At 37.4% G+C, this 15,288-nt stretch overlaps 1 protein-coding gene across 1 annotated transcript; it reads right to left on the bottom strand.

Annotated features, from left to right (window-relative positions):
* Positions 1-262: 262 nt before the first annotated feature.
* On the bottom strand, positions 263-15,176 carry ERCC5 (excision repair cross-complementation group 5). The gene is made up of 15 exons (XM_009700832.1): positions 15,089-15,176; positions 14,093-14,268; positions 13,462-13,577; positions 13,267-13,359; positions 12,383-12,443; positions 11,302-11,445; positions 10,154-10,361; positions 8,929-9,876; positions 8,312-8,541; positions 7,807-7,926; positions 6,070-6,283; positions 4,258-4,402; positions 3,245-3,445; positions 2,237-2,321; positions 263-895 (listed from the first exon to the last, which is right to left on the bottom strand). The coding sequence occupies exons 1-15, from the start codon at positions 15,174-15,176 to the stop codon at positions 365-367; spliced, it is 3,360 nt and encodes a 1,119-aa protein (XP_009699134.1). The 3' UTR covers positions 263-364.
* Between the last annotated feature and the right edge of the window lie 112 nt (positions 15,177-15,288).

Raw genomic sequence — 15,288 nt, 5'->3', positions numbered from 1 at the left:
TTTTCAAAACTTCCTTTAAGTTTCAAGTTAAGGAACCAACAGATTGCATGTGATTTTAGGAGTTTGCTCACCTCAGCTAGAATCCAAATGAACAGACATCACGTGTTGGCTCAGTTTTAAAATCTCAAATCAGAAAACTTATATCAAAGTCCAACCCAGGGCTTTACAAGTAAGTGTGCAAAAATTATTATTGTTCATTGTTTAAAATCCCTCCTGTTTAAGTCCTGGACACAAAATGCACGACAAATACATGACAAATAGCGATAATTTATTTTTTTTAATCAAAAATTCATTAGGATATTTACAAAGCTTAAGTCATAAAAACCCTACACACATGGTTTCTCTTTTTTAAGACTTCTTTTCTTTAAGACTTTTTCTTGTTTATTCCTCTCTTGCTCTGTCGTTTCTTTTTTCTGCCCCCAAACACAGGTTTGGCCGTGACCATAACGATGTTTCCCAGTTCTTCCTCCTCATCACTTGAGCTACTGCACCTCTTTTTTGCATTATGGTCTGTCTCCACTGTAGAGTTGTTTTTCCTCCTTTTGCTCTTGCCTAAATTTCTGCTTTCCGATTCCTCCACTGAGGAGTCACTAGAAGTTTCTGAAAGACGCAAATTCCCCATAAAACCACCTCCACATAAATGTTCTTTTCTGGAATCTGAACGTTTTCTCCTTGTTCCACTTTGAACTTCTGTTGCCATAGGCTGACAATCAGTGAAGTCTTCGGTACCTTCCCCTTTCTTTTCCTCCATAACAGCAGTGGCCTCCTGAATTTCATCGACTGTTTCTTTTTCCTTTCTCTTCAGACAAGTCACAGCTCTGCGCAGTCTCTGACTTTTAATAGCTTGTCTTTCGTGCTGTGCTAGTCTGAAGAACGAATCAATTCGAAGCTGAGTCTATCAAAAATAAAACAGAGAAACACCTTTGGATGTTCTTGTGATGGGAATTCAGTTGTTATCTCAGTTATACTATAAAGCATCCCAAATTGAACCAGGACAAAGGACTAATGAAATTAATATGCATGTAAATAGATGTGAACAATAAGATGCATTATTATAATAATACCTATACTTTATTATAAATTATGCAACAAGAACATTTACAGAAACTGAAAAATAAGCAAACTCCAGTGAAATTTTGTAAACATTGTGCTGTTGTTGATTAGACGTACGTTGCTATTTTAAACCCTAACACAGAGAATCTCTGTAGTGCTCTTAAGCATGTCCTTACAAACACATCCTTAGCCTTAAGATCTTAAAACAACAGAATGTTTACTAAGCAAATGCTGTAAGCGCACTTTACCTTTGCACATGCCAGGTGCAACAAAACAGTCACTTGAATCAAGTTCCCTGTAGCACACGCTGCTACAGTATAAAGCTTTAAGAGTAGAACTAGGAGTAGTCACACACAATGGGTCTGTGTTACTCAGCCACAGCTAGGCTCACTGTATAGACCAAGCTAGGCCTCTATATTCTCCCTAAAATTGTCTCAGAGAGACAGACGCTTCCAAGGGATGTTCCAGTCAGTCTGAAAGTATATGGATTTAATGATGGCTTTGGGTACCTTTCACTCCTTTTGAGTGACAGAGAGAGCCTAGAACACCGGTTTAGACTCTGGCTCTATCCTGCTTCTGGCAAAAGGAGAAAATAATCTGATCTTAGGCGTTCAAGTTTACAGCTGACTTTCACAGTATCACAGCACACAACGCTATTTAAATCTTACTAAAGTTGACAGAACATTTATTTGGATATTAGAGTAATATTATTAATGGGTATTTGCTCAACAGTTCATTCTGCATCCTCCTCAAAGGATGTGGATGGTACCAAATGGTCAGTCTCACTTCACCAAAATCTTAGGGGCATTTTTATAAATCATTTTGAGAGGCAGCACGCTGTCTTTTAAAAGTACTGAAGGTGCTTGAGGTACCCATAGTTTCAGCTACAGCCAGAACAGCGAGCTGGAATTGAGATAGGTGCTTGATAGATAATAAAATTTGAAACCAACAATTGAAATTATGTAACGTGCCTCACAGCACACCCAAATCATACAGGAATGAAGTCTAGAGAAGTAAGTTCAATGACTTTTAAATATGTATTAAGATTAAAAAAATATATATATATGACCAAACCCCAGTTTCTGAGAAATGCATTTTAGATTAAAGCCTTGCTGTTCATTTTAAAATGCTTCTCTTACAACTTTCCAGTTATCTTTAAACTATGCATTGTTTTATACTTTACCTGCTGCAAGTTCAGCTGTTTCATCACAGGCAAAAGGATTTCATCTGTCTTCTTCCTAGCCCAGCCAAAGTGATCCTGACAGAATGTGCAAAAAGTTAAGGAACTTCACAAAATGGCTAATACTAGTATTTGGTAAACACATAAAATGATAATTCTTCAAATAAACAATGTCTGGAGCAAAGTTACTCTACTTCAAAGCTTTTTATACTACAAAACCAGAGAAAATACTCCAAGTTGTTAACAGCTGGCTTAAGTGGATGGTTCCAGTATTACGCTGCGTATCTTAATCATGCTGTTACATCTCTATTAGTTACAGAACTTTTTCTCTAATATCAACATTTCCAAAAGCTTGTCTCAGTAAAGACAGAACTCATTTTAATATACAGTACCACCCTAAGACACAATACCTATAAACCAACCTTATTTTTCCACTTGCACACACTGGAATTTTCATTTACTGTTTAAAACATTATTAGCTCTGCCTGCATTGCCATCTACTTTTCTACAATTTGCAGCAGCTCAAGCTGCAACAGATGCAAGAAATAGACATTATTGCAAGAAATGCAGTGAATAACCAGGGATAAGGCACAGACTGAATCACCATTTCTGACTAGGTTTTGAAACTTGTGAAAGATGGCAAACGTACATCAGGAGCACACAAACAATCCCACTCTAAGTCTAGAAACAGGCACAGCAGAGCTACAGAAGTGTAACATTGCAACAAACTAGTCGGTCCAGCTATGAGATTCTCTCTGTATACGAAGTGAAGCAGCTCACTCTCTCATGAGGGCAGAGCAGCCCCAAGTGCCACGCACGCATGGCTGCACTCCCTTCCATTCCAGAGCCGGTACCACTGTAGGAGAGCGCACGCAGACGGGGCTGGGGGCCCCTCACAGCAAAAGAGATGTTAAGAACTTGACACTCCATTACTGACTCACTAATGAGCCTTATGAACTTTTAAACCGAGTACTTTTAGCTAACAAGTCGTGCCATAGAGTAGAAGGATATTCTCTGATCTGCTCTACATCAGGCTTCCCCCAGGTGAACGAACCCCTTGTCTCATCCACCACAGGCTTCAGGTATGCTTCTGCCACTGCTGGATTTGGGAAACCTGAAGAAAGCTGCAGCTCCCGCAGTTTCTTCTTGACTTTGGTATCATGTGGATTAAGTCTCAATTTCTTATTCTTCTGAGCCTCATTCCACCACTCACTGAAAAACAGAGGAAAGTATTCGTTTGCCTCCATAAAATATAATTTGAAACATCAAGAGCCACCATGCTAATTTCGATAGCCTTAGTCTCCCTACTTCAGTTACTACATGAGATGAGTTTGGTCATTTTTTTTATTTAGAAATTTCCTAAGGGACTTATAATCTGAAAGCAGAAAAGATACAACATACTTGGTAAATGCAGCCATTGTAAGCCACAGTAGCAAACATCACCTGGATTCACCATAAGCTGCTAAACAGAAGGCCCTAAGTTTAGCTTCACTTGGAGAGGATGTTCCATACATAATGATCGTTTTCAGAGGTTTTCTGGTATGCAAGGAAAAAAAAAAAAAAGACTTCTAACCATCCTCGCCATTGCCAATACAAATGGCTTGGCTCTCTTCAAATCTTGTTATTCCCCATAGCCTACCTGTCTATCTCTTTCCAGGTCATCCATTTCTCACTCTTCCAAGTCTCTTTTCTCTATAAGCAAGCTACAGCACCTTCTCACAAGCTCGAAGAGAATAAACCTCCAGTCCACTAAGGATCCAGCTCTGCAATGAACCCAGAGGCAGTTGCACAGTTCTACAGCTGTCCTATTGTCTTCATTAGTCTCACTGTAATTGCTGTATCAACATGCCACCTTATTTACTTGCCATTTCAAGTAGTGATATAAGGGAGTCACATATTTTACAGTTAATTTAGCCTCCTTAATGAAGGTCATATGTTTTGTTGCATGCTTAAGCAGCAGAAAAGTATATTCACTAACATTCATATTATGGAGAGACAAAAAAGCAAAATACAACAAAGCATACGCGAATTTTAAGAGAGGTTCCAAGCCATGCCCAGGAAATTCGTTTAAAATCTCCATCGCTGTTACAAAGCCAACATTTGGGATGCCGTCAGTGTAGTCGCTTCCAAGCAAGTATGCCAAATTGATTAGCTTGTTTCGATCCAACCCTGTAAAAGAAAGTGCACAAACCAAATAAAACCAGTGGATTCAGCATCTGTTTTCTTACAAATAAAAAACAACATACTATCTGAAAGGCAAAAAAACCCAAAGGAACACAAAGGCGTTAACTCTGTAAAATTACACTTAATTCAACATCATAATTTGCTAAATTATATTCTGAAGCAGTGTCAATATGCTACTGCTATAGCTCAAGCACCAGTAGTTGTGCTAACTTGGCAAATACATCTTGCCAAAATTAAAATGTTACAACGTAAAGACCACTGGGAAATTGTGGGTTTCTAAGAGCCAAGAGGCATTGTTTTACATATATTTCTCCAGTTACTGTCCTGTTCTCATCTACCACTGACTTGAATTTAATAACCTCGCCCAAATCAGAAATAAAAACATTCAGTTTGACTTCTAGTCCATAATATCAATGCCTCCGCTTCTTAAAAGTGTTCCCAAACTGGAAGCCTTTTGCTCTGTGCTAGTGCAGTTACGTAGACCAAAAAAGCCTGTGAAACAGCCAGAGAGAAGGAAGAACTCAGCTGACCACAGCTACTTGGTATGTTTTAAGATTCGAGGCAACCAGATCGATTTTCAGTTACTCGCTTCAGAAGTTTAAAAACAAAAATTAAAAATTTAAAAATTCAGTGGAAAAAAGGAGGGATGTGTGTCTAAGCACACAAAGGAAGACCATCGACATGCTAGTCAGGATATCCATCAATTGTCAAGAAAGAATAGTGCAACCCATGGAAAAGGAGCAGAAGTACAAGACTGCAGAGGAAGTGACATGAAGACTGGCGGTGACTATTTTTCACCTATAAGTGACTAAATCAATCTCTGGTTTATTACATTAGTAACAGTTAAAAATCACCCACGTGCTTTTACAGCAATCCTTTCCAATTAAGCTACACTAGCATACCTAAGTAGGTATAAGTAAGGGAAAAAAATATATTTCATTCAATTTGCTGGGAGAAGAAATCAAAGACATATTTTTCACCGCATAAAAATGCAGTGTAATTTTACATGCTGAAGACATTGAAATATTATTTCAAAGTCTAGAGCCTCTCTCAACTTTGAAAACATCAAAATTGATTTTCAAGGAGTTCTGCTTAAGCAAGGCATAAGAAAAAGTTAAAACTGGCTCATATTTTCCTTAATACACTACAGTACTTCAACATAATCAGCAACAATTTGATTAGACTGGTACAAGAGCAATCTGAAAGAAGAAAAAAGCTGTCAGCATTAACTAAATCAAATACCTTTCACAGAGTATATACATATGCCAGATCCTCTTCTAAATACATTCTGTGTCAGTATTAACTTCCATTTCCAGAAGATTATAAATCTGATGACATCAGAATATCATTTTCCCCACCATGTCAGGAAAGTCATACTGACATTTATCCAGAAACCAGTACCACAGCTCATACCTCCAGCCTTGATGATCACCACACTAAGTCAGTGTATTACATGCAGGTGTCTGCAAATTCAGGGGGGTCACCTGCCAGTAAAAACACTAACCCAACCGAATGTCTGTAGAGACTTTCCAAAGAATAGGCATTGTAATAACAGACACAGAAAATCCTGTAGAAAATACAACTTCAAAAAGTCACATGGCAGCGTTGTCTTCTTAAAGACTGTATTTAACAAATCAATACCTGAGGCTTACCTAGCTGGTTTTGCAAATCAATACACTGATAATATTCCACATATTTGTTTTGACTGAAGAAATTTTTATAAACGTGTCGTGCACCAAATAACCAAACATCGCTGTCATCGGTGATTGTCCCAGAGGTCTGATCGGTAAGGTCCAAGAGAGCACACTGTGCCTCTGCCTCCATCGGAGCTTCAATATATGGAATGCCAAACAGTCGGAGAAGCTCCTGTAGGATGGAGAGAAAACAGTTAATATTTCATCTGAAGAATGAACTTCTATTATACTTCTGCTTGACTCGCATCTGCTAGATTCATGCTTGGGAGGTATTACTATTTCACAGCAAATCTTAATTTCCACTAAAAAGTGCCGAGCACAGCTAAGTCAAGGAGGAAATCCCACTTACTCATCTCAGGCAGATGGTGTCAATACTTGATCACACCGTTACTACACAGTTTCAGAATCTGCTATCTTAATTACAGAAGCATACTTAAGTATTTTGCTTTCCATAACACAGAGAAAAGTCCGTGCATTACAATTATGTGGGCTCCATGGAAGAAAGATGCAGGTTAAATAAAAAAATTAAAAGAATTTAAAAAAAAAATCAGTCATCACCTTAGCTCTGAAAATAGTATGAAAGCATAGGAGAAACTTTCCTATCAAGCAGGAAACAGTGGGCAGACTAATCATCCTTTGGATGGTGTTTTGACATACATGTCTTTTGATGCATTTTACACAGTTTGCTTTTATGGAACACATTATTTAACCCCAGCTAAATAAAACACACACTAGGTTTACAGGTTTGTGTTAGTTACACAGTCATCTCCAGAAATTATGCTTTCCATTTACTCTCCTGTTCCCAAGTCGGATGTAATAATCACTGCAAAAGCTAAGGTGTAAAGTTTATTAAATACATATTTGATATGTATATGTACATCTGCACACACACACACTTTTTTCTCACTGCAGCTAGCTTTTGTGCCCTGACAAAGTCTCAAGACTTAAAACTTCCACTGTAATAAAGCGCAAAAGCACAAGACCAAAAGGATTACAACTGTAACAGTGTATCTACCATTATATGGCATGTAATATCACAAAAGTACAATCTACTGGCCTGTTTAAAAAAAAAAATCTGAAAAAACAAGGATCAGCAAATATTTAACAAAGGGAACAAAAACTTCGCAAGCAGTCCTTGCATTAGACTGCGTTATCCTTTAAATGTTAATACTGAAACAGAAGTTACAGGCTTATGCAGGTTATTACTGGTGAGATTCTTTAAAATCAGTTATCCAGGGCATAAACCTGGGTTACTGTATGGATTTCTCGTAAGCTTTTATCTTTTAATCCCTGGGGGAAAACACAATTTAGCTAACACCCAGATTATAATTCCATACTGCTGAATGTAACTTCCTAGTATTTTTTCATTCAATTTGCACCTTTCACAGCAACAGGCAAAGATCAAATTGGCCCAACCTTAAAAAGCTGGTGCTTTAAAAAAATGTTGGTTTATTATTAATTTTATTATTATTTTATAACATTATAACGGTTATTTTAAATTGTTGGAATTCAAGATTATCTCAATACTTTCAGTATTTTAAATCAGGCAGACTGAAGAAAACACGCTCCTAAGAGGAAAAAAGTGACTTATAATTAAGCAAAATTACTAACAGTTTTCGAGAAAATGTTTGAGCAGGGTGGAGGGGGGAGACCACATCATGCTATATCAAACTAAAACGATTCAACAAATACTACCTGGCTTTCCAAGAACATCTGTCCTGTTACAGAAGCAGCAACACGCTCCTGCTGCTGTTTTTGAGTCTGAAGCATATTCTGCTCAGCAGAAAGGGAATTTTCTAATTCTTCTAGTTCTTCCTGAAAAATAAAATAAGATTTTCATTATTTCAACAATTCACGTATACTTAGGTAAGTAAAGCATTAAGTCTCCAACTCTAAGTATTCTAGTAGTATATGCTCCATTAATTCACGCTTGCAAGTTGTCGTAGCTTCGCTAATGCAGTAAATTACAAGACCAGAGCGAGATCTATTCATCAGAGTGCCAAACCCTTAAAGTTTCCCTCTGATTTCAGAGAGATTATGGTTAACCATCATCTTTAAAGAAAAATCAGTTCCCACAGAATTAAATACATATATATGAGAAAGCAATGGAACAGTAAGAAGCCGTCCATTAATTTTCCTTAAAAACTACCTGGGGACAGAGCACTTTGTTACTAGCTCAAAACAAGTAACAAGGATTTACCAAACTGATGTCTTGCCACTCATCCGCTGCATCTTTGTCATCACCTTCTCTTTCAACATTCTGATCGTTTGCCAGCTGCACTTCAGACTCCTTCAGCAAGTCCTGTGTGACGATACCGTCTCTGTCCATCTCCTCTGCTGGAAGTGCTGTTTCATCACCCAGTTTTGCATTGTACTTAGCAGGAAACTTAGCCTCATTACTGATTTCAGTATCCACTTCAATAAAGCTTCCTATTAAAGGAAAAGAAAAGATTTCAACTTCCTGTTGCTTGTCTAAAAAGAAGTATTTGAAGGCATTTTTAACTTGGGCAGTGATTTTTTTTTTTCTGTATGCAACAAATAGATATAAGGATAGTGAAATTATAGAAACCAAGTGGTTGACTGTTAATATACTAGTTGAATTCAATGTACCCAACAGTATGTTTTCCTGACTCTGTATTGTATACTCAGGTCTCGATGATAAAACCCCAAGGGGAAAAAAACATAGCACCTCTTACCTATGTATGAATAGATGTATTTTAAAGCATTTCCTACTAGGAGAAAAGGTTAACTTCCACCGACTACAAGTACAACAAGGTTCTATTTTCTTATCTTTTTACACAATTAAAAAGCACATACCATCAGAATCACTGTCTTCAGACTGTAATATCCCTTCTCTTTCCTCCTCAGAACCTCTTGCTTCTGGAAAAAAACTAATATCCTTTTGTACCTCAGATACATTCTCTTCTGTTTGTGAAATAACTTTCTCCACATTTTCAGAAATTTTCAAGTTTTCCTCATTTTTAGAAAGGTTTGTTGTTTCAGCATGAATCAAAGTTCCTATACTAGTTTGTACAAAGGAACAGCTTGGCTTCTGCATGCACAAGTTTATATCCTTATCTTCCAAAGAATTTAAGTCCATTTTGGAAGCATTTTCTTCTCTGTCTATATCTTCTTTGCTTTTTCTAGTATTGTCAATACAAGAATAATTTTCAGCTCTGGATATACTGGTGTCCTTGGGTATAATCTGATTTTTTTCCAACTCCTGACTCTTTTGTTCAAATTCAGTGTCTTGCGTAACCACGTGGTTTGACAAATGCACTGCAGATGTCAGTATCTTTTTTCCCTCCTCAACTTCAGGAATTTGATCTTCCTCATCTGAGCTACTAAGCAGAAAATCCTTCACTTCTGATCTTTCTGGTAGCACTCCATCAGTTCTAACAGTAATAACTTCCTCCCTTTTATCACCACTCAGAGCTTGCTGAATTGCCCATAGTGTTCTTGGAGACACACTGCCTTCCTCCGTTACAGACCTGTCTGCGTTCAATCGTCCTGCATCTTCATGCCCCGGTTCTTCTTCCTCACTGCTTTCTACCATAGCTGCCTGGATAGCAAGCAAAGTCCGAGGGGAGGGTGGTGCTGTCACCACATCGTTATCTTTCTCTGTCTGCAATTTGTCAGATGCAACCAGCTTTGCATTAGCAGGAGAGTCATTGATTTTATTTGATTTAGTAAATTCAAGCATTTTTGATGAGGGTCCTGCAGTAGTTTCCAAGTCTCTACTTGCAGTTTCTTTCGCTTGAATACCTGAAAGAAAGTTTTTTGTTGATTTTTTTTTTTTAAGTAAAAAACTGCTTCATACTAACATTCCATTTTACACAATGAGCATCATTATACAAAGATTAATAAACCAGTTTTCTATACGTTTACAGATCACAGTAAATTGCATCTAATAGTAGTGCACATTTCATACAAAGTATTGGCTACATGCACCTGTAAACAATATTCAGGTTTTTCTTAAAACTAACAGCTGCAGACTGCACATACCAAACAAAAGGCTTTACAAAATTAAGACCTGACATACCCTTTATTAGGATATAGTGAGAAGTATCTTCAGAGACTACTCTCCTAGATTCCACTTCTTTCACGAAACCACCTTCATTTTCATATTGTGTTTGGATTTCACCCGAGTGCTGTTGATTCAATTCTTTTTCTACATTTTCTATGCACCGATTGAGGTTGCTTTTCTTAAGCAAACCCCTAAGCTGGTACTGGGAAAACTCACCGGACTCCTAAAAAAAAAAACAAACAAAAAAACCCCACAAAAAACCCAAACTCAAACAAAGAAATAAAACCCAAAACCCCCAAACAGGTCCAATTAAATAAAATGCCACTAGCTGCACCTTTGAAGTAAGTTCATTTACCACGCTCCAGATAGCCTTTTAAGAGTTTCTTTTAAGCAGGTAACATTTGCCCTTTACCGATTGCCGCACTCCCAAGCAACGGCACCACTAGCCTGAAAACACACAACAATTCTAAAAGGTACCGTGAAGTAGTTCTGAACACTGGCTAAACACGAGATCTCAATGATGTCATCAACAAAACTTAGCCGGCTAACAGAGCTGCTCCCCATCTTAAAAGCAATGCAATTATAACACGTGAATGGTTTTAAGATGATGGTTCTTGGTGACACTTGGGCACAAGCTATCATGATCCCACACACACTGTACTTTTAAAATCTAACCTCTGCAAAGCTATTGTAGAAGGGGCACTATAGGATTCCCCGCTTGTCTCTGAATGGCTTCAGTAACACATCTGCACAAGTTACAAAAGCCTTTTCCCAGCTGCCAGCTCCCCTAACAACCAGAGGGTTTGGAATCCAAGCTACGTTCATTCTGCTCGGTTTATCCACATCAAATGTTGTTCTTGTAATCGAAATCTCGGATGTAATGTTGATGAGGCATGAGACATGGCATGATTTTTGCCATTCTTGCCAAACTCAATTAGCGCTGCCAATTTTAGTGGAAATCAAGAGACAGGGCTCTGAATAGATACACGGGAAGGCACTGTTAAGAGTCATTATCTCATTGGGGTTTTCCCCCTCAATGTAACATTTCTTATTAAATAAGCCTGGGGGTAAAGCTTTCCAGATGTGATACTCTTATGTAGCCATTAATGCAGATGAAGCCAATAGCTCCACTCTGATGGCTTGAAAATTATTTTCAATATTACCTGTGGCATTGGTTCAAATAATGTTCTTTTCCGCTTTGTAAATTCTTTCATATCAGTCAAGATCTCATGTTTTATTTCTGGAGGCAGCTTGTGGAAATCTTCTGATTCAGTATCTACAGAATGAGGATTTTCATATAGCTCTTTCTATAGAAATGGAAAACAACATAAACATCTATTTCATATTACAGCACAGCAAGAAGAATAAAATATTTAGAGCATTATTCCAAATAACAAAAGAAAAAAACACCAAAATCTTTGTTGCTCCTTCCTATACTGTGAAGAAAAGTAAATACTACCCAACAAAATAACGTAAATGACATAATTATTGATGCACACTATACAGAGAAACTTGTTTTCATTATTTTACAAGATATTTAGTATAAATCACAGAAGCAGGTCCTATAGCCTCAACTAGCCTTATTTTATCCTTCCAAAGAGGTTTTCCTTCTGAATGCAAACTACTTCAGAGATAAACAGTACTTCCCAGAGTTTTTTGTTCAGGGTTTGTTTGTTTGTTTTGTTGGTTTGGGGTTTTTTTTTTGTGTTTTTGGTTTACTTTGATGAAAGCAGAGAAAATTTCATTATGTCTTCTCCTTAGGTTATATATTTCTCTTCTCCTTTCCCATGACATCAGCACATCAGAAGGGAATACAGAATTTATCTGTGAAAACTCAAGGACTGAATTGCTTCAATATCAATTCATATTTAGAGAAGCATGGGAATTTTGTTAAACATGCTATCTTACATGTGCATACACGCGTGCACAAATGTATGCATTTAACTTACATCATAACAAAAAAACAATTTCTTCTCCACATGTCCAGATAAAGCAGTCAAGAAAAAAAAAAAGAGATACCATAAGAAATTCTTATTCCGCTGTATTCCAGTGGAGAAAATCACATTTGTATTTCCTCATTAGTAAGAATTGATAGAGTACTGAAATTAACAGGTTTGCTTGAGAAGCAATGCTATAGTAAGATCCGTATCTCCAGATACTTTTATTTTAATCTTTTTGTCTTTGAAGCACAGCACATGAATGAGCAGATTGTTCACAGTAACAGAGCAATTAGAATAAACTTACATGCAACATTGTTTTCTGGTTCATTCTCGCTTCCCATTCTTTTTCCTCTTCCTCCTCTGAGCTAAAAATTACAAATAGAAAAAAAGATGTAGATATTTACCTAGGAAAATAAAGTTCCTATTTTAAGCAGAAGGATGTTAGTTATCCCTTCACTGACAAGTACAAAATTCACACACATCAAAGCACACACGTATATACATATAAACACACATGCCCACACATATAAATACATACTTAAGTCAAAAAGACCTGAAGAGAAAGTAAGAAGGCAGATTTATGTCAGTTAAAACTAGACAGAACCAACTGTTGCTGTTTAAATCATTACCTGACTCTTACATGGTCAGCATTTAAACTATGTAAAAATATATATAAAGATGTGCAAAGAGTAATCTAACAGATAGCTCCACATTCCCACTTAGGGTTATTTAAGAAGATGTCACAAGTTTGACAAGTACATACAAAGCCTACTTCCGCTGAACACATCTATGTTACTGGATGAGGGGACTTTTTCAAGCTGCCACACACTGGCTACCCAAGCTTGAACAACCAGTTCCCCATTTGGCCATATAGATATGGCCACAGATACCAAGGTAGCACTTTCATCCTTAAACACGAATACAGTGTAGAAATTTAATCTGTGGGCTGAAAGCTTCTTCTGTTACTTTCCCATAAATAATTAGGCGGCTTTCGTATCCAGAGCTATAAACCGAACTCTTCAAAAAGAAACTGAAATAAAATATAAATTAAAATAAATATACTTATTTATTTATTTATTTATGGAGTCTCACGTGTCAAAGGCCTTTCAGTAGCGTCAAAAAATGCGGTTTATACTTTCATCTGAGTTTATTATAGCCATCTAAGTTATTTTTCTTAATTCTACCCACCTGTTCTTCTCTTCCTCCTCTAAAGAAGGCAATACATACATATCACCAATTTCTTCTCTTTGAACTTGGGTAACACTGGAGAGAGCTTCATTGCTTAGAGAAAGAAAAAAAAAATCAAACACAACAGTGATTAATAGCTACATAAAAATGTACCTGCCACTTACAAGCAAGGGGAAAATATTTTTTCATTCTTGCCTTTTGCCTGTAAGTGCAGTTTTGATAACTTGTCTCTTCAAAAATGTTCTCAGGAGTTTCTCTGTAGTTTTCCTGGAATCAATGATGGCAATTTCCTTTCTTTGTCTTCGCCTAGCCTATGAAAATAAGATTAACACCAACGAGATTTTGACAAATGCTGAAGATACGTATCTACTGAATTAATGTTATAATTCTCTATGTTGAACCTACAAGTAACTCCTAACTCATCCTACACCGATGGGGACAGACCCTTCAGATCCTCTAAAGCTCTCTCTGTTGGTTTCCTCTGTGGGACTTGGGAATAGTTTTCAGCTTCTGGGTGCAAATGCTTGCAAGAGTTGCCTTCAGGTCTGTTCTGGAGCAAGACCCAGGCTTATGCCATCATCTACCTCTCTGCAATCCGGTTTCTACACAAATCAAACCTGGATATATTAAAAAGGAGCTGCTGCATGCTTCAACAGCTAACCAAGACTGGGATTGCAAAGAACACCTACACAGCAGTGCACTTCAAGCCCTCCATCCTTGCGGCTCATAAGCATAAGCAGAATAAGAAGGAAATTGAACATTGCTATTTAGTATCAGCAGACATATATCCTATTTTGCATTACGATGACTCGGCAAATGTACTTACCAAGGTTTGCCTCTTCAGAAGCGGTGCCTCTCCATCAAAAACAAAGACAGGACGAATCCGGAAAAACAGTAACTTGCAGAGTCGATGAAACAGAGTGAGGAGGTGAGCATTTTGTATGGAATTACCACCACGATCTCTGGCTCCCTTTATTGCTTGGTTCAACCAAATACTGATATCTTAAAGAACCATTAAGAGGAAAAAAAAAGGTGATCTCTTACACGTATACCATAATAATAGTTTCTATAAAGTGCACCTATCAGACAGAGTGGCTTTTGCCCGCTGTTCCAGGCTTGGCTTATCAAAGTCAGGGTTATCCAAATACTTGTGAACTTCAAAGAATAAATTCTTGCCCCTTAGGCATTGGAACGGGCCTTAGGCATTGGAATGAGTTCCCCAGGGAGGTGGTGGACTCACCATCCCTGGAGGTGTTCAAAAAACGTTTAGATGTGGCGCTTCAAGACATGGTTTAGTGGGTTTAGTGGGTATGGTGGTGTTGGGTGTACGGTTGGACTTGATGATCTCTGAGGTCTCTTCCAACCATAATGATTCTATGATTCTATCACCTTAGATAAAAGGCAGAGTTGAAACAACAGTGCAGAGCAAGCCGTACCTCCCCAGTTATTTTTACAAATAAACGCAGGGTAACTTCTTTCCACATCTTTCCAGTATTTAACCAAGTATATAAGATAGGAAAGTTGATGCAAAAGTATTTAAACTTTTTCTTCTTATAGTCTCACTGACAGCAGCACATTTATTTATAAAGCACAAAATCCTATAGCCTAATGCTTGTGTAAGGAATCTATTAAAAAAGTGTGTTTTTTAAAGATTTTAAAAACTACAGAGCTTAGTATTCCACATATTATAAAGCATAAATCTACCTATCAAAACGTCATCGTGATTTAGAATTTAAAAAAAAAAATCACATAGAAATAAGAGAAATAGTTAACATAACCTCTCTCACAAATTTGGTTCCTCAGTTTTACTTTTAAAGGATACCAACAGCAAGAATTTTTCCTTCCAGCATTTCTGGGTTTATAGGTCTCCCAGCACATTCAAGCAGTTTCCAAAGTCCTTGAACTCCCATTGTGCCTTCTTAGCTCCTCTGAATCTATGAGGAACAAAAGGAGGAATAACCCAAAGATTAGACAATCCACGTATGCTTTATTAATGCGAATGCGTTACTACCGCAAACAGGA

The sequence above is a fragment of the Cariama cristata genome, unplaced genomic scaffold, assembly GCF_000690535.1.
Source record: "Cariama cristata isolate BGI_N322 unplaced genomic scaffold, ASM69053v1 scaffold17585, whole genome shotgun sequence".
NCBI classification, from domain to species: Eukaryota; Metazoa; Chordata; class Aves; order Cariamiformes; family Cariamidae; genus Cariama; species Cariama cristata.
Note: the sequence above shows the minus strand (reverse complement) of the source record. Positions and strands in the feature narration are given on the sequence as shown.

Bases quoted from the DNA above. Each gene is read 5' to 3' on its own strand.
- ERCC5 (XM_009700832.1), bottom strand. From the start codon at position 15,176: ATGGGAGTTCAAGGACTTTGGAAACTGCTTGAATGTGCTGGGAGACCT. The intron at 12,444-13,266 runs GTGGGTAGAATT...TGTAATTTTTAG, and splicing joins GAGGAGGAAGAGAAGAACAG to CTCAGAGGAGGAAGAGGAAA. The intron at 896-2,236 runs GTAAAGTATAAA...TATTTTTGATAG, and splicing joins AACAGCTGAACTTGCAGCAG to ACTCAGCTTCGAATTGATTC.